Source organism: Colobus angolensis, unplaced genomic scaffold (genome assembly GCF_000951035.1).
Source record: "Colobus angolensis palliatus isolate OR3802 unplaced genomic scaffold, Cang.pa_1.0 Scaffold324, whole genome shotgun sequence".
NCBI classification, from domain to species: domain Eukaryota; kingdom Metazoa; phylum Chordata; class Mammalia; order Primates; family Cercopithecidae; genus Colobus; species Colobus angolensis.
Window position 1 is genome coordinate 1,850,266 of NW_012116533.1, and position 22,778 is coordinate 1,873,043.

Here is a 22,778-nt window from a genome sequence, read left to right on the forward strand (position 1 = left end):
TAAAAGGGAGTGAAAGCCTATATGCCATTTTGCCAACTCAATATTTAGGACTCCCACACCACCTCACAGTAATTGTTATTTCTTATGGTATCTTCTATAATTCTGTAACCATTCAAGTTTGTGTGCAGTATTCAAGGGTATTTTTATTAGTTCTGACATGGATGGTATACTAGTATCTGAGGCCCTCTATCTTTTATGTATGCTTTACAAAGTTAATGATACTAGGAGATTAAGACATTTTCTAAAGCAACCCAAATAAATCTTCAAGCAACTGCCTTGAAGACTTTCTGATCTGGGGATTTAATGGCATTAAATTTTGCTATTATGTATTTCCCATTTATAAGACAAACATGGGGAAACCAAATTACAAATGCTTTCTGATGAGAAGAAAAGCTCCTCAAGATAAAAGATTCATTTCAACCAACACAAAACCAGAATTTAGTAGTTGCTAAGAAAGGATAAAATACTACAGAGTGAAAAGTTACTCTGTGTTACAATGTTAGTTCATACGGGTCTATGCTCTATGTGTGAAATAGGAAAATTCTGATTAGGAAGTATAGACCAAGCATATAAAACACTAATACTTCATGTTTTCTCAATGCTCCGATCTTAATGGGAAACCTACAATTTTAATATTAGCAGGATGAGTAATGGCAACCATCTAAGAATGAAACATTTGATACTTAAAATGACAAAGAACTATGTGGCTGATTGTCAAACAAAAGGCTTGTTTATGCCACAATGGAATATGGGAAAAAGGCACTTCAAATCTGTAGCAAATTGTTGCCTAAAATGAAACCCAACTAATATTAATTCTGCTTTTTAAAAAATATACACTTATGGGTTTATGCCATCAAACTTCAATGCAGGGATTCAACTTCTGTGAGTACTTCACCGACTTGATACAGACATTGCAGTGGCAGTGATGGAAGAGTCACTTCTTATCATTTGACACTGTTCAATTATCAGACATAACTGCAAGGTCAGCTATCGCATTTCAATTTGTATATTTGTTTAAATTCTTCACCAGATCACATGAAATAAAGTACAACAATAACCTTGCTCCTTTGCAACCTCCGGTAGGTAGGTGGCGGTGCGTTTTGATCCTTTTTCATTGATGAATTCTATTCTAATGCCATGTACACCCACCTGAAAGAAATTGGCAGTTTTATTAGTACAGTCTTCTTCATAGAATCAGAAAGAAAAGGTTATAACTTAACTTTTAAGAGAATGCAGTTCTTCCTTTCCCCTTGTTTTTAGAAGAACGTATCAGTTTTCTCTTTCCAAAGCTTTGACTTTGGATTTGAAGGTTATGATGGCCATGGAGAGGGAAAATATTGATTTGCATGTGCCCAACATGCACTAGGCTATGATATTGTGTTTGGAAAACTGGAACAACTATTCTGAAGCTGTGTGTAGAATAAGATGGTTGATGGCAAAACTCCTGCCCCCACTCCCAAATTGTAGCTCATGCCAATAAGGAACTAGAGACAAAGGTGACTGGCTTCAAAGAGATAGCAAACAACCATGCTGTTTTGCAGGTACACTCACCACTTCTGATTAAGTTCCAAAACTTTTGGTGTTGATCCCCTCCCAAACTATCTACTCCCTTTAAAACCTTAAATTATATGTAGGCAAGCAAACACAGTCAGGTAAGATTGAAATATAATAATGAAAACAATCAGATCCTACATCATCACCCAGTGTAGATAGCATTTCTTTAAAAATGCATTATGACTTAGAGTAGTAGCAGACCTTCACTGTCCATCTACACCATTGTCTTCACACAGCTCTACTAAATTTAAGAATAAAGATTTCAAATCACTTCACTGTAGTGCATTATTGCACAGTCTCTTTATATACTAGCCCAGAGACCAATGTAACATTTTTATGTAAAATGAGTTTGTGGTGATGCCCTTAAAAAGGTAGTCTTCTAAGTAACTGTGAGCAATTGCTTGCTAATGTTTTTTTAAATAATGTACTTTTCCTTTGATTAGCATATGATCGAAAGGAATCTGTCCTTTCCCCTCATATCTCACATAGAATAGTATACAGGGCTAAAGATCAAAATTAAAAGTTTTTAACTTCTTTGTAAACACTGATAATAAAAACAACATTTCAAAAGCATAATGACCCCATTCTGTTCTCTTGGATCTGTGGTTGCCTCAGATCAATGGTTCCCAAGTGGAGGGTCAGGTTGTGCAAGGTACTGGAATGCAGATGTAAGACCAGGTAAACATTATTACCCAAGATGGAGGCTTCTTTTCAGAGCAGGTGAGTAAAGTCATAGACCACTATACTTTCCATGTGTATGGATGTAAAGGTCTAGAGGAGGAAAAGGGGTCAATGAAAACTTATTTGCTTCTTCTGCCCTCAGCCTCAAGTTTTCTAATTTTTTCAGGAATAAAAAGTCCTCTAGGATTTTTTATTTTATTTCATTCTTTCCCCAGGTCTTCACCCATCTATCCATTAGAGCCTGTCAGATCTTCTGAAGAATTCATGTTTTTTTTATTTTTTATTTTTATTAAAGCACATCTCTGGCTATTTCTTCTATCTATTTAATATCAGTATTTTTATGAATCTGTTTCTACTAAAAATGAGACCAGGGTAGCTGTTTAAAAACTAACACAATACTTGCCTCCCATACCATGTGGGAAATAACTACATACAGCTGAGAAGAAATATGAGCGCTTAGCTATCAGGCATTTCCAGGATAAAGGACATCTACTAATCTCTCCAGTGCCTGATGAGACAATGACAAATTTGCAACATTTTCTGTATACTGACTTCCTGATCAGTAGCTTTGAATTTTTTTCCTTTGACAATATCAGATTCCTCATAATTTGTTTTTTAAAAAATATACAGCATAAGTAATTTATACTCCATTATCCACTGAAGTGAATTTTGAACCTTCAACTCTATTTATCAAAAATCTGTCATGTTAAAATTGAAAAGAATTTTGGTGTTTATTAAGGTGTCTAGTCAAAATTGTGATAGGAAGAATGTCTCCCTCTCGGTGAGATGAGAGTGTCAGACAAAATTAATGATATTTAACTGGCAAGGGGTGGGGAGCGGGTCTGCAAAGTTTATCAGAATTTCAGGAGGTTTCATGCTTCAACAAATATATTTTGGAAAAAGAACAGCTCCCCAGGTAATTTTTATTCTAATTGAACTAGATAACTTCTAATAAGCATTCTAGTTCTGACACACTGTGGCTACATATTAAGATTGTTAAAAGTGATTTAGGTAAATGGGGGTAATTTAGACACTGAAGTCCTTTCTTTATAGGAGTACATCCTGTGTTCTTGCACAAAAATGTCAGATTTTTAATGTCTAGTAATTTAACAATTAAAAGAAGTTAAGAGGCCGGGCGCGGTGGTTCACGCCTGTAATCCCAGCACTTTGGGAGGCCGAGACGGGCGGATCACGAGGTGAGGAGATTGAGACCACCCTGGCTAACACGGTGAAACCCCGTCTCTACTAAAATACAAAAAAAATTAGCCGGGCGCGGTGGTGGGCGCCTGTAGTCCCAGCTACACGGGAGGCTGAGGCAGGAGAATGGCATGAACCCAGGAGGTGGAGCTTGCAGTGAGTGGAGATCGGCCACTGCACTCCAGCCTGGGCGACAGAGCGAGACTCCATCTCAAAAAAAAAAAAAAAGAAGTTAAGACTAATTGTATGGTATGTGAATGGTATCTCAATAAAGCTGTGTGTGTATGGATATAAAGGATATATTGGCCAAAACAAAAATTACTCACGAATAAGACTGCTTTATTTACTCTGCATTTTGAGAAGGTCTTAACATCAAATTTGATAAGAAAAAAACCCAAATTCTCCAATTTTGATTTAGTACCACATTTACAACTTTTAATTGTTTTCTGGGTTCCTATGACTCTGAACAATTGAAAACCCCTGTAAATTGAACTGTAAGTATAGTGGTTTTAAAGTGAATTCTTTTCATGAACTTTTTTCATAGGTCATAAATACTCTCCACAAAGCTACAAAGCCCAAACCAGAGTGACTCATTTTTTTCAGCTAGCAGAATTAGGAGAATGGTAACAAAATCAAAGCATAGTAGCTTTCTTTCTGTCACCTCTTGAGCAACAGCATTTTCTTTACTCCTAGAACCACAAGCCACGAAAGAGCCATACTGCACAATCAAAACAGGAGGAGGAGAATATGGCCTACTGTGGAGAATGGCCAGTTCTGCCCAAATGGTGGAAATCACTGGCTTTGCAATGAAATGAGCATCAAAACTAATTCCATATTGTTTCAGGGAGGCATCTGTCACAGCTACAACTCCAAAGTGTAACCCTCATACATAATAATTGAATCCTCCCTTATACATATTGGAGAATCCTTTGGCCCAGCAACATCCCAAGAGACAAAGGTTATAGTTGCAATTATAAACTAGATAAATGATCAGCGAACCAGGGACCTGGGATTCCCCGAAGCAGATCTTTAAAACTCTATCACAGTAACTTTCTAAGTATGGATAAGGGGGCAGCATGTGGGAATACTATGTCACTAAACATACCCCTAACTAATCCTGCCACTGTTTGAAGTCCAGCCAGTTTCAGTAAAAACTGGAAACTTGAAAATCTAGCCTTATGGGTCTACAGGTCATTTTCAAAATTACTAGATGGTCTATGAAAAAAATGCTTTCGAGGTCCATCAATTGCGATAATATTCTTTTAATCAAGACTGTACTTTTGCTAAGCAAAGCTATAAATCAACTCCGATGGTAGTAAATTAAATGTAGGACTTATAGATAAGAGGATATGGAATTAAGCAGAGCTGTATTTGTGCGTGCTGATAGAACATTAAGACCAGTTCAACGGATTCATATTTCATGCTAAAAAGAAAGCCATATTTATTCCGAACCATTCCATAGCAAGTGATTTTTATTAATGCTATTATACAATCTTTTGTTTTTAACATTGTTCAGAATGATTAAATATCAAGATTAATGTTAAGACCCTAAAATATATCTTGATTATTCTGGGGTTGATTATCCAGTTTAGGGATTATGTATCCCCAGCTCCACCTGGCCTCAGCCCCATCCTCTTTCGGCTCTTGTTCATTTCTCTATTTTTTCACTCCTCTATCAGACAGCACGTGGTCACAGAAAGAAGAGGTACACACAAATTAATCAATTTTGCTACATAGTAAAAGGTTTGGTAGGAGAAGAGATTATAAATAATGGCTAAAATGAAGGTTTGAGACTGTCTGTAGATTTCATTTATCCTTGTTATCTAGTCCCGTGTTAGAAATGTGGCTTCATTTAAAACTATTATCCTCTAATGCAGTGACCCTCAACACAAGAGCATTTTTAAAAAGTACCCTCTCCCATATTATATTCCTTGTAATTGCACAGTCAAAGCTTAACGTACCCTAGTCTGTCTAATAAGGCAAGTGTTAGCCTTGTAATCCACAAGCAGTGCTACAAAAGGGTCTCACTTTTACTTGTGAGCCTTGTCAGCAAGCCAGCAATCTGAATATGCTGAAACATGAAAAACAGCCATCTGGCTAAAAGCATAAATGAGTATAAAATGTGCTCTGGCTAAGTTGAGTAGCCTCCATGTAAACCTCTGACAGTTTGGGTCCACAATTACCTCCACAGTCCTGACCCTCAAAGCTAAATCTTCCCGATTGTATCCTGGCCAACAGAACCACTCTACTTCCTTGGGTGGCATCCTGTTTTAGCAAATACCATGGTCAGTCCCATTCTTCCCCATTTTCAGAACTAAATGCTGGGTTTCCCTGTAATATTATGGCCATGGCTTACTCTACTCATTTTCAGTGAGTTCATCTGAATAACATAAGAAATACCAGGAGGTCGAAGAATCGAAAGTTGTTTGACATGTCTTTTTGGATGAAATCATTTGGCAAAATATGCTTTGCAATTAACAAAGCATCCAGTTACTGGCCATTCACATAAGACTGACCTGCCACGCTCAATATGCCAGTCCAATTGAAGTGAATGAAAGGACACTGTTCCTAATGAGAGGAGCTTAGGATGTTTGGCACATCCCCTAACCTTTAGAGGCTGGTATCGCAGAAGAAATGCATGCTCTCTCACAAAACAACCCTGGGTACCACGGACAGAAACAAACACTGTATTGGACAGTCCATGGGTCTGACCCACAGTCTGGTGTTTCTTACATTCCTAGGAGCAAAAAAACTACGTGCTACATCTCCTAACAGCACAAAACCCATGGTGCAGCATGGTCCACTCTTGAACTTATTGCCCCACAGTTCCTTCTGCCCTGCTCCAGCTTAGCGTTTTGAAAACAGAAACTCTTCGTTTTCCTAGTGAAAGCAAATTCAACATAAAAGAGAAAAATACTTCAAACTTAGGCCTACTCCAAGTTTATTCTCTTGGATAATTCTTTGAGCTAGAAAAGTTAAGAATTTAATCATAGAAGCCAATAAGGATTTGTACAGATCCTAATAAACCACTTTCCCCAAATCTGATACTACCAAAAAAAATTTAGATGACATATTATCTCGATCTGCCCATCAAATCTTCACAGTTGTTACTCTGCATCACTTCAACCAGCCCACCAATTTGAAAAGCAGTTCTGGAGTTCTGAAGGTACACATCTATCTAACATGATCCCTTCATAATCTGGCCAAATTGTAAATTTTTACAACAGTGTTGCTGCAATTCAGCTTTTGTTTTTGCTCAGTATTATTTACTCTTGTAAACATTAGAAACTGTAAACATTCATTTTTTTTTTCTGTTTATAAATGTAGTACATATGTCTTACAAAAAAATTCCCTTTAGAGCCAGGCATAGTGGCTCGAGCCTGTAGTCCCAGTTACTTGGGAGGCTGAGGCAGGAGGATCACTTGAAGCCAGGAGTCTGAGACCAGCCTGGATAACAGAGCAAGACCCTGTCTCTAAAAAACAAGCAAACAAACAAAGCATCCTTTTAGGAAAGCATAAAGGAGGAAATAAAGATGGCCTGTAATCCTAGTATACCATCTGCCTAGAGATAACTCTTATCTTAGTGACGTAAAAAATATTTTTCTCCTGAACCAACTGAGATACCACCACAGACTATATTTCAGGCTGTTTTCATACATTATGTGACCAGTTCCTATACCTGTCTTTATTTTCAAATATCCTTTGAGATGCATTTAGAAGCAGAATACCAGAAACATAAATCAAAAAGGATAATTGATTGCAAAGTCATCACCTGAGCATGACTAACCTTTTAACATACTCTACTGTAAAACCTCTGCTTCATCATCTGTCTCAGCTGAAGTTTTTCTTCTTTGCCCAGTTGTTACTTTGTGAAAAAGGTCCCCTTGACCAAAATACATATGTGTTGCTCTTCTCTAAAATCCCTGCAAATTAGTCACCTTTGGCTTAGATATTAGTTCAGTCTCCATGAACCAATTCTTGGCTTTTACAGAGCTTACCAAAGGACCAATTAGGGCCAATTTTGATTTATGTAGGAGACTTAGACTACTTGTCTATCAGGAACACAAGCCTGCCAATTTATTTCACAAAAGCCACTGAACAACAATCTAATAACATTTATTTTAATAGCTGACACACAGTTCTAAAACACCTGAACTCTCTAATAGTCACCATGAAATTTTAGTAAAATTTTAAATAAAGTATGGCTAATGAAGAGGTGCTTTGAAAAACTCTGAAGCCAAACATGTTTATATAGCTTTTGCAACGAAAGAAATTGTTCTTACTCTAAGATTTTGCAGAGAACAAGTGACAGCTCAGAGTGCAATTAAGGGGGAAAAAACCCAATTCTCTGTAATGATTAATTATAATGAGCATCCCATAAAAACTTAACATCCTAAAGCTTCCCAAGGAACGTTCAGGCAGCACAGGTGACCTTTAAATAAAAAGCCTGCTTTCTATCAAAGTTAGAAAAATACATTTCTTCCATTTCATAAAAAGGGAATAAGGGAGTGAATTTACAGACAAGAAAACTAAAGTTATAAAATTTTCTCAAAACCTAGAGATGTGACTTAGTTTACTTTCCAAAGGCTAGTGGGGACAGGGTGGGTGGGGGAAAGAAGCAAACATACCTAATAGGAAATAATGCTGTTTGCCTAATAAGAAATTAAGAAAAATAAAATTGTATTCGTTAGAACTGTACACTGAGTGTCTGACTCAATACAGTTTAACTTAGCCTACAAAAGACATTTGTTCCTAAAAAGTTACATGTGGGTTGAGTTTACATAAATGAATTAATCTTAAAGTCAAGAGGAAAACAATAAAATTCTATAGTGAGTTCTTCTACAAAGCAAAATACGTATTCGTAAAGTGAATAATCGCTCCCTAATGTATTTGCCTAATTTAGACTTAAATATATAATGTTGACTTAAAACAGGAATGATACAGTAATTAAATGGAGACATTAATGGCTTAGAGCATTTTTCTTCCTAAAGGGAATTCTTTTTGTGAACAGGAAATCTAGAAGGTACAACTTAGAAACTGGACTATTTCTCACTTTTGTTGCCTACATTTAACTTGGCAATGGCCACTTTAAAAGTTAGGGATCTCTTCTTAAGACTTCTAAATGGCTAGTGATGATTCATCCTTTCTGGACAGTGAAACAGAAGCCATCTTTTAAAAAGGAATATGTCACAGAATCACATTCTGTCAGAGTCCAAAGAGACCTTAGGTATCACTTAGTCCAACTTCTTCAGGTTCCTGAAGACACTAAGGCCCAGAAAGGTCACAGAGCTGGGCAGTGGCAGTCAGGAACAGAACCCAGGTCTCCTTATTCCCAAAATTCAGCATTCTTTTAATCAAATGCTGGGGATACACACACACACACGCAAACCATACATGAAATATTAGGTTATAACAAAAGTACTAGGGAAGGGGCAGGGAGTTTATGGATTACGGGGGAAGGAGCAGGCTAACGCCCTCCAACCAATAAGCATGCTGCGAGTAAAGCTGGAGACAACTTGAGGCGGCCTGAGAAGGGACTAACAAGCAGCCCATTTTGCTAAGGGAACTAACAGCTAATGGAAATTTGTATGCATTAAATCACCTTCTTTTTTTTTTTTTTTTTTTTTTTTTTTTTGAGACAGAGTCTTGCTCTGTCACCCGGGCTGGAATGCAGTGGCGGGATCTCAGCTCACTGCAAGCTCCGCCTCCCGGGTTTACGCCATTCTCCTGCCTCAGCCTCCCGAGTAGCTGGGACTACAGGCACCCGCCACCTCGCCTGGCTAGTTTTTTGTATTTTTTTAGTAGAGACGGGGTTTCACCGTGTTAGCCAGGATGGTCTCGATCTCCTGACCTCGTGATCCGCCCGTCTCGGCCTCCCAAAGTGCTGGGATTACAGGCTTGAGCCACCGTGCCCGGCCTAAATCACCTTCTAAGAAGTTACTTTACTTTGTACAGCTTGCTTCCCCACTAGGCTTCTTATACATTGACTTGTTGATGCCCAGAAAACTCTTTCTAGATGGCCGGGAAGCCTGAAGCCTTCCTTTCCCAATGTTCCACAGCACTTTCAAAAAAAAAAAAAAAAAAAAACATTTAAAGTAGAGCATCAAGAAAGGACTAATCTTAATGACAGTGACATCTTATTAAAAAATCTCAACGTCCCTGGGAAAATATATACTGTGAAAAGCATTTTCCTGGATATATGAAGCTCATATTTTTTAAGTTAGAAGAGAGAAAAAACATGATGTATATCATAGCTGGGAAAAACTAACCAAGAGGGGAAACAGAACATACACAACTAGAAGTCATTTCGCTGGGTGACTTCATGAGTCATGCTTACCATCTGTGTATGAATGGGAACTCTGTTTTCGGTGGCACATTAAGAGGAGCTAAAAAATGTAAACCTTTAAGGGGGGGAGTGAGGGTAAGGGTGAAAAGAACATTAACTTCTAAAATATGTGGGAGATAATGACGGTAGCCAATTTATTCACCTCATCTGTTTACTCTCACGAAGGTTGTTACAAAAGCACCCTATTATTAACTGCAACTGAACGCGTCAGAATTGAGCTGTGATCACTCAAGAGGTGTGCTTTGGAGGCTGCTTTTAAAGTGAAACACAGCTTTCTGAGTACCAGGAGTCCAACAAGGCTCAAGTACAATGACAGATGCTTTGGTACTTTAGGGACAGAGTGAGATCAGGGGCCTGACGTATAGCTTTATAGTCCAGGGACAAATTTTTGGCAACATACAAGAACTGTGCTGGCCAGCCCCACCCAGCATGGGTTGATTCCATGTACCTATTGTGTGCTAATGGAACAGCCTATCTTAGGACCACAATGTATTGCCCAGGTGACAGCTGTATAGACAAAGTGAGATATCAGTGATCCAGGGAGCTAGATATAGGAGAAAGTGACTAATGGTTTGTGAAAATGTCATTAATCTTTTGAAATCTGATCTAAGGAGTTACTTTAGAATACAGAGAATATTTTTACTTCATGCCTTCAAGTGATCTTGTCTCTAAAGCACAGAAGATGCTTGATACAATTTAGAAAATATTTTGACTTCTGTCAGCAAATTGCTACATTAGCTTCCACAAAATCACTGGTAACATACTTGCTATACGAATTCTTCTACAAACAAAAAGTTTACTCATTTATATCATCCTGAAAATGAGCAGCTATGAGGTGACACACATAGAATCACCCCTCAAGTCATGCTCCAGTCGATTGTAATGTCTGGTTTTATATCCTTTGAGATTTTTAAAAAGGAAACATGGCTCCCAAACAGTTTAACTCTACAAGTTCCAGGCTATGTCACTTTGGCAGGCTCCAACATGCTGCATGAGTTTTTCTTTCTTTACAAAACACCATTTCTGTCAATCACCCTGTCATTCAGAATTAAGAGAATGATGTTAATTGAAGAACACAGAACAATGGTGATGAGTTTCTGTGTTCAAACACAAGGCGTATCATGTCAGATTTATCTAGGGGAGCAATTTTCCGCATTTAACAACCATTTTAGCCTTGCAGGTAGACATTCCAATTTATCAGTTAATGAAATTTTTCCCCAAATTATTCACTCTTCATTCTTCTCATACCTACTAGGACAATAAGTAGATCATGATGTGGGCAATGATCAGTTATTCTTGGAAGGGTGGGGCCACTGCTCTAATTTGTCCTTACTGCCTTTTGTGGATGGCTGTTATTTTTAATGACTAATCAGATTCCTTCAGGGGCTACCTATAAACACTTATTTTAAATGTTATAATTATTATTCTGAGGAAACAGAACATATGGAAGTATTATTGATTAGTCTGTCAATTCAGTATTGACTTGAAATTAATTACATCCATTTGTAAAACCATTTATCAAACATCCCTCACCCTGTCAAACAGAAGCACTCTAGCTCCTAAAACAAGGTCTAAAGTAAATCCTACTTGCCTACTAACTCGCATTATAAAATTAGAGACATGTTATCAAAAGAAAGTTCCCAAACAGACCGACTTAAAAACCTTGAGTGAAAAAGACAGTAAGATGGTAGCCAGATGCGTAGCAATTCATTTGTTTCCTGATCATCTGAAAACTGGGTGGCTATTACCACTGGTCATGGTCACATTCCTCATCCTCATGACCACAGGGATGTCTGTCTTGGTAGAACATATCTACCTCTATGGGTTGGGACTTCTAGACTTTGCTCTTTTCCTGCTTTGATCTGGGCATTTTCATCCCTTTAATTAGGAATTCCACTGCAGTAACACACTTAACCAGTGGGGGTCAATTCTCAAACTGTAATTCCACCAGAAAACTGCTATGTTAGAAGCTTCTGTTTGTATAAAACATGCTCATTATCTATCTTCGACTTTAACATTCTGTATTAAAATTCTGTAATAATCTCCTTGCTTTCCCCTGTGGCATAAACATACACAGGACTTCACATTTCAGGTTAAAATCGCATACTTGGCCAGGCGCGGTGGCTCAAGTCTGTAATCCCAGCACTTTGGGAGGCCGAGACGGGCGGATCACGAGGTCAGGAGATCGAGACCATCCTGGTCTACATGGTGAAACCCCGTCTCTACTAAAAATACAAAAAAAAAACCAGGCGAGATGGCGGGCGCCTGTAGTCCCAGCTACTCGGGAGGCTGAGGCAGGAGAATGGCGTAAACCCGGGAGGCGGAGCTTGTAGTGAGCCGAGATCAGGCCACTGCACTCCAGCCTGGGCGACAGAGCGAGACTCTGTCTCAAAAAAAAAAAAAAAAAAAAAATCGCATACTTATGGTGAATAGGATATTTAATTCTTAGAAGAAAAGTTGTACCTATTAGTGTGAAAATTCTCATGAAGCATATACTTTCATAATATAGACTGACTTCTCAAAAAGGAAATTCAAAATATAATTAACTTACATACAAAGATAAACCATAAACAAAGACTTCTCCACAATCTTTTAAATAGTGATTGTATATTCAATATGATCTGTTATGTAACCAGATATGCAGATTTATTGATACAAAGACAGATAAAGAATGGAAATTTTTTTTTTAAAGTCTTAGTATAATATAAAAAAGATAATGGAAAGAAATATTCCAAAATGTTAACAGTAGTTATTCTCAGATTGGTGTAATTATAAATGACTTGCATTTCTCTCATTATACTTTTTTAATTTAAAACATTTTCTTTGATAAATTAAAATTACTATTATGAACAGCGTATATGTATAAAGTTTATTTTCCATTTTTATTGTAGCAAAATACACATAAAATTTGCCATTTTAACAATTTTAAAGTGTACAATTCAGTGGCATTAAATACATTCACAATGTTGTACAACCACCACCATTATCTAGTTCCAGAACTTTCTCACCACTCCCGATGGCAACCCTGTATCATTAAGTAGTCACTTCCCATTTACCCCTCCCCCCTATCCCCTAGTAACTATTAATCTGCTTTCTATCTCTATGGATTTGCTCATTCTGGATATCTCATATAAATGGAATCATACAGAATGTGGCTTTCTGTGTTTCACTTCTTTCACTTAGCATAATATGTTCATGGTTCATTCATGTTGTAGCATGTACTTCACTTCTTTTTATGGCTGAGTAATGTTCAATTGTATGAATATAACATATTCTATTTATCCATTCATCTGCTGATGAACATTTGGGATGTTTCCACCTTCTGGCTATTGTGAACAGTGCTGTTATGAACATTCATGTATAAGTTTTTGTTTCAACGCTTCAATTCTTTTGGGTATGCACCTAGAAGTGAAATCGTGTCAACATATAATTTTTTAATGCCTTTAATTCTGTTTTGGCATTCTGTGTTTAGTAATGCTTTTTCAGAATCATTAAGGATAACCCTTAGAATATCATTCCCACAATACTGTTACTCCATTTTCAATCACTGAGTAAGGTATATATTTTTTTAAGACCAGATCACATTCTTGTACTTAAAATATAATTTCCACCCTTACTCTTTGTACACAAATTTCTCTTCTGCCAAATACCTGAAACAATGATGAACTATCTGAAAAGGATGGGCTTTTCCTCTTAGCATAGCCATTCTAACAGTGACTAATTCACTTTCAAATGCTTGTACATTAAAAGTGAAAATAAGAAAAAGTGGGCCGGGTGTGGTGGCTCACAACTGTAATCCCAGCACTTTGGGAGGCCGAGGCAGGCGGATCATGTGGTCAGGAGATCGAGACCATCCTCGCTAACATGGTGAAACACGTCTCTACTAAAAATACAAAAATTAGCCCAGTGTGGTGGCGGGCACCTGTAGTCCCAGTTACTCGGGAGGCTGAGGCAGGAGAATGGTGTGAACCTGGGAGGCAGAGCTTGCAGTAAGCCGAGATCACGCCACTGCACTCCAGTCTGGGCGACAGAGCGAGACTCTGTCTCCAAAAAAAAAAAAAAAAAAAAAATAGTGTATTTTTTGCTTCAACAGGAAATAATACTCAATAGAAATTAATATTTAAGCCCCCTAAAATATATTAAATACACAATACCAAGTAGGAACAATATAGAATCTTCTGGAAATTCAGGCTGGCAGATGGTGACCAAAGAGGATAAATATGCCTTGAAATGGTACATAGTAGAGTACACAGTACTACTTCTTAAGGGCTTTACATCCCAGTCTCCTAACAAACAGAAAGCTGATATATCTTATGGACATAATAGCCCAATAATATCAAGGTTAATTCTAGCTGTAGACAGTGCTTTAACTGGGCTAAGGATGATGATGGTGTACTCGGTGCTTAACCATGCCTATGTAACAGCTGTTGGATTCTCCCCTTTTTCCTTCTCCCCAAACACATGGACACACATTTATATAATACTAGTATGTTCATGTTTGTGACACACACACACACACACGCACACACACAGAAACACACATGCCAGAAATGTACTTCCAACTGAGTAGCTGCAAGAGCAGAAGTGTTCTTGTAGCTTGGTCATCCCCCTTGGATCTCAGGCTTTCCCATATAATCACTCCCACTCCCACTACCACATACACAACACCCTGCAATCCAGAAAGCAAAAGTAAATCTGACTGTGGAAGAGGAAACAGCAGCCTTAAAACAGTAAAAGAACCACCCAGACTATAATATATGTTAATAAGTAGGGAACATGATTTGGGACCGTTTAAAAATAAAGTACTAGGGAATATTTCCATAATATTTGTAGACTTCTCTTTAAGAAAAAGTCAAATAAGAACAACAAACTTATAGAAAATAATAAATTAGGCCGGGCGCGGTGGCTCAAGCCTGTAATCCCAGCACTTTGGGAGGCCGAGGTGGGCGGATCACGAGGTCAGGAGATCGAGACCATCCTGGCGAACACGGTGAAACCCCGTCTCTACTAAAAAATACAAAAAACTACCCGGGCGAGGTGGCGGGCGCCTGTAGTCCCAGCTACTCGGGGAGGCTGAGGCAGGAGAATGGCGTAAACCCGGGAGGCGGAGCTTGCAGTGAGCTGAGATCAGGCCACTGCACTCTCAGTCCGGGCGACAGAGCGAGACTCCGTCTCAAAAAAAAAAAAAAAAAGAAAGAAAATAATAAATTAGAAATGTCAAGTTTACAAAAGGTTTTCCACATTCCAACTTTGGTAGGAAAAACAGTATAAATTTATTTTATTTCTTCCTTTGCAAAAATCCTAAGATGTGTTCATATTCTGATAATGCTCCAGAAAATGTTATCACAAAATCCAGAGGGGACTCCTGCATCGTACTCTCTGTAGAAAAGGTTTTTTTTTTTTCACCCCATTCCCGAAAACTTTTTAAATAGCTCCGGTATAACAACAATAATTTATATCATAGAGACTTTTTTTTCAAATGAAGAACCTTATAAATGTCTTATTCTGTATATTAGAAAACTGAATTGCAGTGGAGTAAGTAAATTGTTCAAAGTCTCACAAGGAACCAGGGCAAAGCCAAAATTAAATTCAAGTCTTATAATAAACTGTGAAGAGAGTGATCTGTCCCCAAGGCAGAATAGTTCAGTTACTATGGGGAATGGTCCTTCTAAAACAGCAGAATTAAAATCTGTCATAAGGATACAATAATGCCATTTATGAATGTATGTGTGAGACAGAATGTTATGTTTTTCACTGAGTTCCCATTGTTTCATTCATAGCACTTATTTCTTCATACTTTCTATACACATTTACTTGCCATTAAATTAGGAGATGCTTCATGGTGGGAACCAAATCTTACCACTTTTATACATGTAGCACATTGCCTGGAATACAATAGGCATTCAGTAATATGGGTGTGTTTGTGTGTAAAATTTCATAGACCCAATAGACCTACACTCAACATCTCCTCCCAGCCACCAAAACAAATCATGGTGAGAACCTTTGAACTTCACTAACAATGTTAGCCAACTCCACGTACTAAAGAAGAATAAAAATATGATCAATATAAGCTACTCTAATAATAGCAATGCACAGAGATACCCTAGAAATAACCTTAGTATTATTTGCTACAGTGTTTAAGTATATAAACTAAGGTAGCCAAGAATGAATTCACATTATTTAACTCTAGTTAATCAATACCTTGTTATCATCACAAGCTGATTCCCCCAAATGGTGTATTATCCTAACTATTTCTTCTTGTTTCTGAGATGTATCCTGTGACCAACTAGTTACTTAGTGGCGGTTATACCAGAGTGCACCAGAATGAAAGTAAGAGGAGAAAAAATTCCAGTCAGTCCTTACTACTTATTAACAGCTTTTATGAGGTGCTTTGGTGAGGTAGTAGGATAAAAATGAAAACCAAATTCAGTTTGGGGATTATAACAACATGTGGCACTTTGTCCTTTAAAAAACTCACTTACTTATATCTCGTTTAACTGTGAGGTTTATTCATCCATATTACTCTCGACCTCCATTACAATAGAGAATGGGCTGAAAGAGTTATTTTCTGGGCCTAATTTTTAACATCTCCTCAAGAGTTACCTTTATTTTTCTTTTAAAATTTTTCTATAATCTTACCTCCCAGTCCAAATAATCACAGACATCTTCAAAGTTAGTGAGCAGAGACACTGAGCAGAAAAGCCGTGGCAGCTCATCCCTTGTCATTGGGGGAAAACGGCTATCTTTAAGGGCACTGTTAAAAACAAAGCAAATATTAAAGCAATCACTGGATATGAAAGTTGCCAATTTCAAATGCAAACAATTGTTTGAAAAGGGTAAGAGTTTCAAAAAGAATCAGTAAGATGTCAAAGGTACCAATAAGCTTCAAATGTATTCAAATTCCCCAAAGATTTTAGAAGTCACCTTTTTTTTCATCTAATAGATTGTGTTTGTTAGCCAATCTTGTGACCACTTCAATTGTAAAGAGTGAATCATCAATTACATTTCCTGTACAGCCATTTCCTGATGTCTTTCCCTGCTACTTGTAGAATCTAAGAATGTTTTATTTTGCTTTTGAGAAGAATAAAAACTCGATTAGTGGAAACTTGCAGGAAGGTTTCTGGATCTAGTGCTGGTGGCAGTAAAAATAAATTATATATATATGTATGTGTGTATGTATACACATATATGTGTGTGTGTGTGTGTATGCATATATATGTATACACATACACATATACACAATATTGTTTTAAAAAAAAGATTATACTAGGAAGGCCAGTCACCACAGAACAGCACTCAAAGAATTCAAAGGAAGATCGAAATTTCATTTTCTTCAAGAAAAAAGAAACAAAGAAAATGGAAATAATAATGCAAATTATAGACTAAAAATACTCATAAGAATTTCAGGCCCCCTATAAAGGATAATTTAACCTATGACGCAAAAATTGTGAAACTACAGGAAATAGGGCTAATCTAGGAAATAAAAGTATGATTAGGAGACCATTAATCACGTCAATGAATTTCTGAGTACATCAACTCTGATTGGATCCTGTAATCAAGTGTAGTATATCATAGTGCCAAACTCTAGAAAAACCCCACTGTAAAATGTGGAAAAACCGTAATTCTTCCTGCAACGGAATAGAAAACACACACACACACACACACACACACAGAGTGTGTGTGTTCCTTGTACTTTTAAAAGAAACCACTTCCTGATCAAGAAAAACAAACATACTTCTGATTGCCTACTATATTAATGGCACTACTGGTATTCATAACATCCATCTTCAAATGTCCTAGATAGGAGCCAGGCTTAGAAATATTTTCATGGATTAATCCTCAGAGGTTACAAACTCAGACTCTACAAACTGCTTGGGTCATAACATAGTTCCATAGCCTTGGAAAGAATTTAATTCCTTTTTCAGTGACTTTCTCACGCTGAATTTTCTTTTTTTCATTTTCCCATCCCTTTGTTTGCATTCTGAAGCTCATCCACTGCATTTTCAGATTGCACCACATTTTGGTGCTCATTTTATCCTGCTATACAAAGGAAAATGCTTATAGGAAGATATAGAGATGTTATAGACGTATAAAAGTATAAATGCTTTTCCCATTCAAGAAGCCAAGATTAACCAAGAAAATCAGGAAATCTGTGATAATTCATACTCTGAGAACAGCATTTCACTATTTTATAATTTAATGACGTAAATTTCCTATGGTTTGGCTCCTTTTATTTTCCTACTGACAAATAAAAGTTTAAAAAAATACTTCCAAGTTCTCATTCAAAGCCAAGATAAAGACGTGTGTGTGTAACAACCCGCACCCCCCAACCCCACACAGGAAAGAAGTTCTAAAACACAGACCAGAATAACTGTATGCATAAAAAACAAAAGGCCAATCACATTTTCAGTTTTACTGTTAAAAGAAGAAAAAGAGAGTAAAAGACACATTATTCATTAGAATAATATAAAATATAATTTTAAGGGGTTATGGATTTTTTTACTGTGGCAAAATATACATAACATAAAATTACTATTTTAGCCATTGTTAAGTATATAGTTCTATAAAATTAAATATATTTGTGGTGTATCTATCACTATCTTCCATCTCCAGAACGTTTTCATCTTTCCAAACTGAAACTCTGTACCCATTAAATACTAACTCCCCATTCCTCCCACCCCTAGTCCTGGCATAAAATGTAATTTAAATATACTTTTATAATTTCAAATAGTTATAGTAATACAGTCACTAATGTTTTTAATTCATAACACTTTTACTGAGATATAATTCACATACCACAAAATTCACCCTTTTAAAGTATATAATTCAATGGCTTTTAGTATATTCACAGTTGTGCAACCATCACCATTATTCAATATTAGAACATTTTCATCATCCTTAAAAGAAAGCATGTACCCAATAGCAGTCAGTGAATATTGGCACCACTCCCAGCTCCTGGAAACCATTAATCTACTTTGTTTCTATGGATCTGCCTATTCTGGACATTCTGTATAAATGAAATCATACAATATATTGCCTTTAGCATCTGGCTTCTTTCACTTAGCATGTTTTGAGATTTCATCCATGTTGTAGCATGTATCAGTACTTCATTCTTTTCATTGCCTAATAATATTTCACTGTATGGATACACCAAATTTTGTTACCTATTCATGGGTTGATGGACATTTGGGCTGTTCCCACTTTTTGCCTATTATAAATAATGCTGCTAGGGAATTGACATATAAGTTTTAATGTGGATGTATGTTTTCATTTCTCTTGGGTAGATAGGAGTGGAACTGCTGGATCATAAAGGTAATTCTACCTTTAACTTTTTGAGGAACCAACGAACTATTTCTCACAATGGCTGCACGATTCTACTTTCCCAGCAGCAATGTATGAGTTCCAGTTTCTCCACATCCACACCAATATTTGTTGTTGTCTGACCTTTTGAATATAATGCTAGACCTTCTTTAATGAAGCACATTTTGTACCTAGCTCTAGCTGTTTCATTTTAAAAATACACATGCTGAAGTCGCTATACAGTTAATGTCTCAATACTTTGAGGCATGTTATCATTTTGTTTAGTTCATTTCCTAGCAGACCAATAAAAGATAAATTTTAGCTCAGTGCAATTCAAACTATTTCAAATCAATGAAATTTTCAAATACCTAAAACATAAGTGAGGATCAGGCTACAATGCTTTTCTCATGACATGGAGCCTTGTTGTTCACTCATTCTAGGCTTAAAAAAAAAGAAGAATGTTTAGAACAAGGAATTAGTGGGAAAATGCTAGAACAATGAATGGGATAAAATGACAATGGTGCCTCACCATGTCAAGATTCAAATATACTGATTTCAAAGCTCTGAAATAGTAAAGGTTTGTTAGTCATGATGGGAATAGTCTGATTTTACAGAGACATTTAAACAAGACTTTTGATTCTTGCATTTTTTAGCCAGCTCTAAGTAATTTTTCATTAAATTCATGAACACAGAAAAATTCCAAAGGTAGGAAGTCTTCAATGTCTCCACATGTAAATTTCTAGGGAAATGAACTAGCAATGAAAGCCTAGCAAGGATTTAAGAGATTACAAAAAGATGAAAATACAGCTGGAGACTGACCTCAGAGCTGCCAGGCTGGTGTGGATAGTTGATAAACAATAAGATTCAGCTTTCCTCAGCCAAGCTTTCCTTAACCAAGCTCTTTTTAGAATATGCAATGTTGAAATTGTGCTTTTAGAGAGAATACTGTAATCTGGAGTTGGGCAGTGACTTACTCAAGGTGACTCAGCTAAGTTAATGACAAGGGTAGGGATACAACCAAGATTTTCTGACTCAAGTCCAAAATTCTTTCGAGTATCTACATTTTAGTTGTCACCTTTGCATGGATTTGTTTTCAAATTTTAAAATTAAATGCTTGCCTTACTTGGCAATTCTGATCTCATACCTGTGGTACCTCTATCTAAGATGATAAATAATCATTCAGTAGCATTCATTAGTAGCCAAAGGATAAACAGAGCTAGACTTCCTGTCTACTGGAAATTTGCAGGAGTAAAACATTTTAAAATATTAATACTGTCCATAGAAAGCATTTTATACCAAAGTAGTATCTGCCAATTTAAATTCTAGGCAGTCTAAGGAACTGACAAGGGGGCCCTGTAGTAAATTCATATGAATTTCTCTTTGTTAGAATAGGAAGTCATTTTCTAATGTTTAAATATTGCTAGAAAAACAAAACAAAACAAAACACTTACATATAAAACCAGTCAGCTGCTCCATCACCCATTGGATGGATAAGCTTTAAACAATCACAGTTTAGTTCACATACCAAATTCAAATATATTCAATTCAAATTGGCACCTTCTCAAGAATACACCTCACCTAATTGAGAAGGAGCATTAACATTTGTCCAAGTTAAATAATGTTATGTAGTACTTTCATAAAAATGAACATTTGAAGAAAAGATATTAAGAGTTTAGCTATGAAAGAACTAAAGAGTTTGTGACAGTGCCTGGAAACTATGCTAAAAAGAAAAAAAAGTCGCTGAAAATAGAAAAAGTCGCATGCAACAGAAATAATTTAAGGGACTCTGTCTAGTCATTCGTTCACTTGTTCATTCACTTTCTAAAACATTGTTGAACTTAATCGATTAACTGCTAGAAAGTTATCAAACTGAGAGGGGCTTCGTATTACATATTACTATTTTTCAGGACAATGAAGTAATTAAAAATCCCTGTTTGGACAGGCAAAGAGAAACAATTCAACTATGTATTAGTCTAAAACTAAAAGCAGTTTCTTCATGAGGGGTTTCAACCACCAGGAAATTCCATATTCTGTCATTCCCTGCTAGAGCTTCTGGAATAGAATGCATACGTGGCATGTTTGAACCTCAGAAACTCAGAATACTAGAATCCTAAACCCACATCTGAAAAATTAACTACCTCTCTTTTTCACTAAGTAGCAATTTTAGCTTTCTAAAATTCAAGAAGCAATGGACACAAAACAAAATGTAAAAATGTGTCTATTCATCAAACCTAAGGTAGAGAGGAAGAACAAAAGACACAATTATGCTTAAGGAAGGAGGAAAGGTACCTTATTTTGGTGAGGGCTGTTACTCAAAAGAAAAGTTTCAACTGTAAGCTATATGTACAGTGTTACTTAAATGGGAGATGGTTTTCCTTTTACAGTAATAAAGAAAACCTTGCTGCGCAATGAACATTAACATTTATTAATTTTAATATATATGCTTAATATGATATGATGGGGAACAGAGGAAAGAACCAAGGGATGGAACGAAAGGAAGAGAAGATAGGGGAGAAAGAAAAAGGAAAAAGGAATATGTAAAAAGAAAAATGAAGAGAAAAGCAAGAAGCTGAAAACAGAAGTAGGAGGCAAAGAAAGTACAAAGAAGGGGGACACTTAGAAAGGGCTCAAATAGAGACACATGCAAAGAAACAAGGAGAAAGCAAGAAAGGGAGAATGGAAAAGTAAGTGAGAGGAGAGGGAGATAAAGGACAACAGGTTCAGTAGGTTTTGATATATATTATCGGGCTCCTATCCTATGAGATTCACTTAGGCTTTAGAATGTTATCACTTACTGCCCTCTGATTTAAAGTTCCTGAAATGCTCTGATCTGGAATTCTTAAAAGCCTCTACTCTCTAGGAGATAGCCATAGCTGCCCACCAGGAAGGGAAAACTCCCTGTGAGCTGCCAGCTGTGAGGACCAGCAAGTATCATCAGAATCTGCCTCCTAGGCCACGAATTCCTCCCCTCTAAATTATGAGAATTGGGTCTGAATTTGATTTAGTGGAACAGAGCTAAAACTGGAAAATAAAAGATACATAAAGAAACAGATGGCTAAATGTTTGTATATACGGAAAGTATTTCTTATTTCCCTCTACAAAATGTCTACATAATGCTTTCTCTGCAGAGTTTCTAGATTTACTCTACCTTTTTTTTAGAAATGAACTACTAGAAACTATTTTTGTTTAAATTGTTTTTCTGATGAAAATCTGCCAAAGTAAAATGAATATTTTAATTTTCTCTTTATGACTCTGGTTCACCTTTAAAACTCAATATAACTGGGTCATTTGTTACTGAACACCATAACAGTGCTCTCAAGGCCTCGGCAAGAAAAAATGTGTGGGTTTGGAAAAGATTACGATATGACCACTAACAATTATAAGCTTGGAAATGTGAAGATATGAGATTGTCTCTACCTTCAAGAGACTGTGTAACACACACACTGGCAAAATTTCCAGGGATCTCATCCATGTGTTCTCTTAAGTTAGGATATACTACAAAACTGAATGAACCACCTCTTGAACTGAATTGGAATTTAGAAACCTGGTCTACAATCCCAAATTAGTATTATTTCCCCAGACCCATCAAAAGTGTGTCTCCAAGGTATAACAACAGTTCTCTGTGACTTATGCCAATAAATATAGCTCTGAAAATGCAAAATTGAAGTAATCACTAATTAATGAGTGCAATTTCACAGTT

The 22,778-nt window shown here is 36.7% G+C and overlaps 1 protein-coding gene across 2 annotated transcripts in view; it reads right to left on the reverse strand.

The window, feature by feature from the left end:
• The window catches only part of AMMECR1 (Alport syndrome, mental retardation, midface hypoplasia and elliptocytosis chromosomal region gene 1), a 141,726-nt gene that overhangs the window by 4,364 nt on the left and 114,584 nt on the right, over positions 1 to 22,778 (reverse strand). For both annotated transcript variants that reach the window (XM_011951680.1, XM_011951679.1), the window contains 2 exons: positions 16,418 to 16,532; positions 1,059 to 1,149 (listed from right to left, as the gene is read on the reverse strand). In XM_011951680.1, coding sequence (XP_011807070.1) covers positions 1,059 to 1,149; positions 16,418 to 16,532 — 206 coding nt within the window. The remainder of the gene's footprint in view (positions 1 to 1,058; positions 1,150 to 16,417; positions 16,533 to 22,778) is intronic.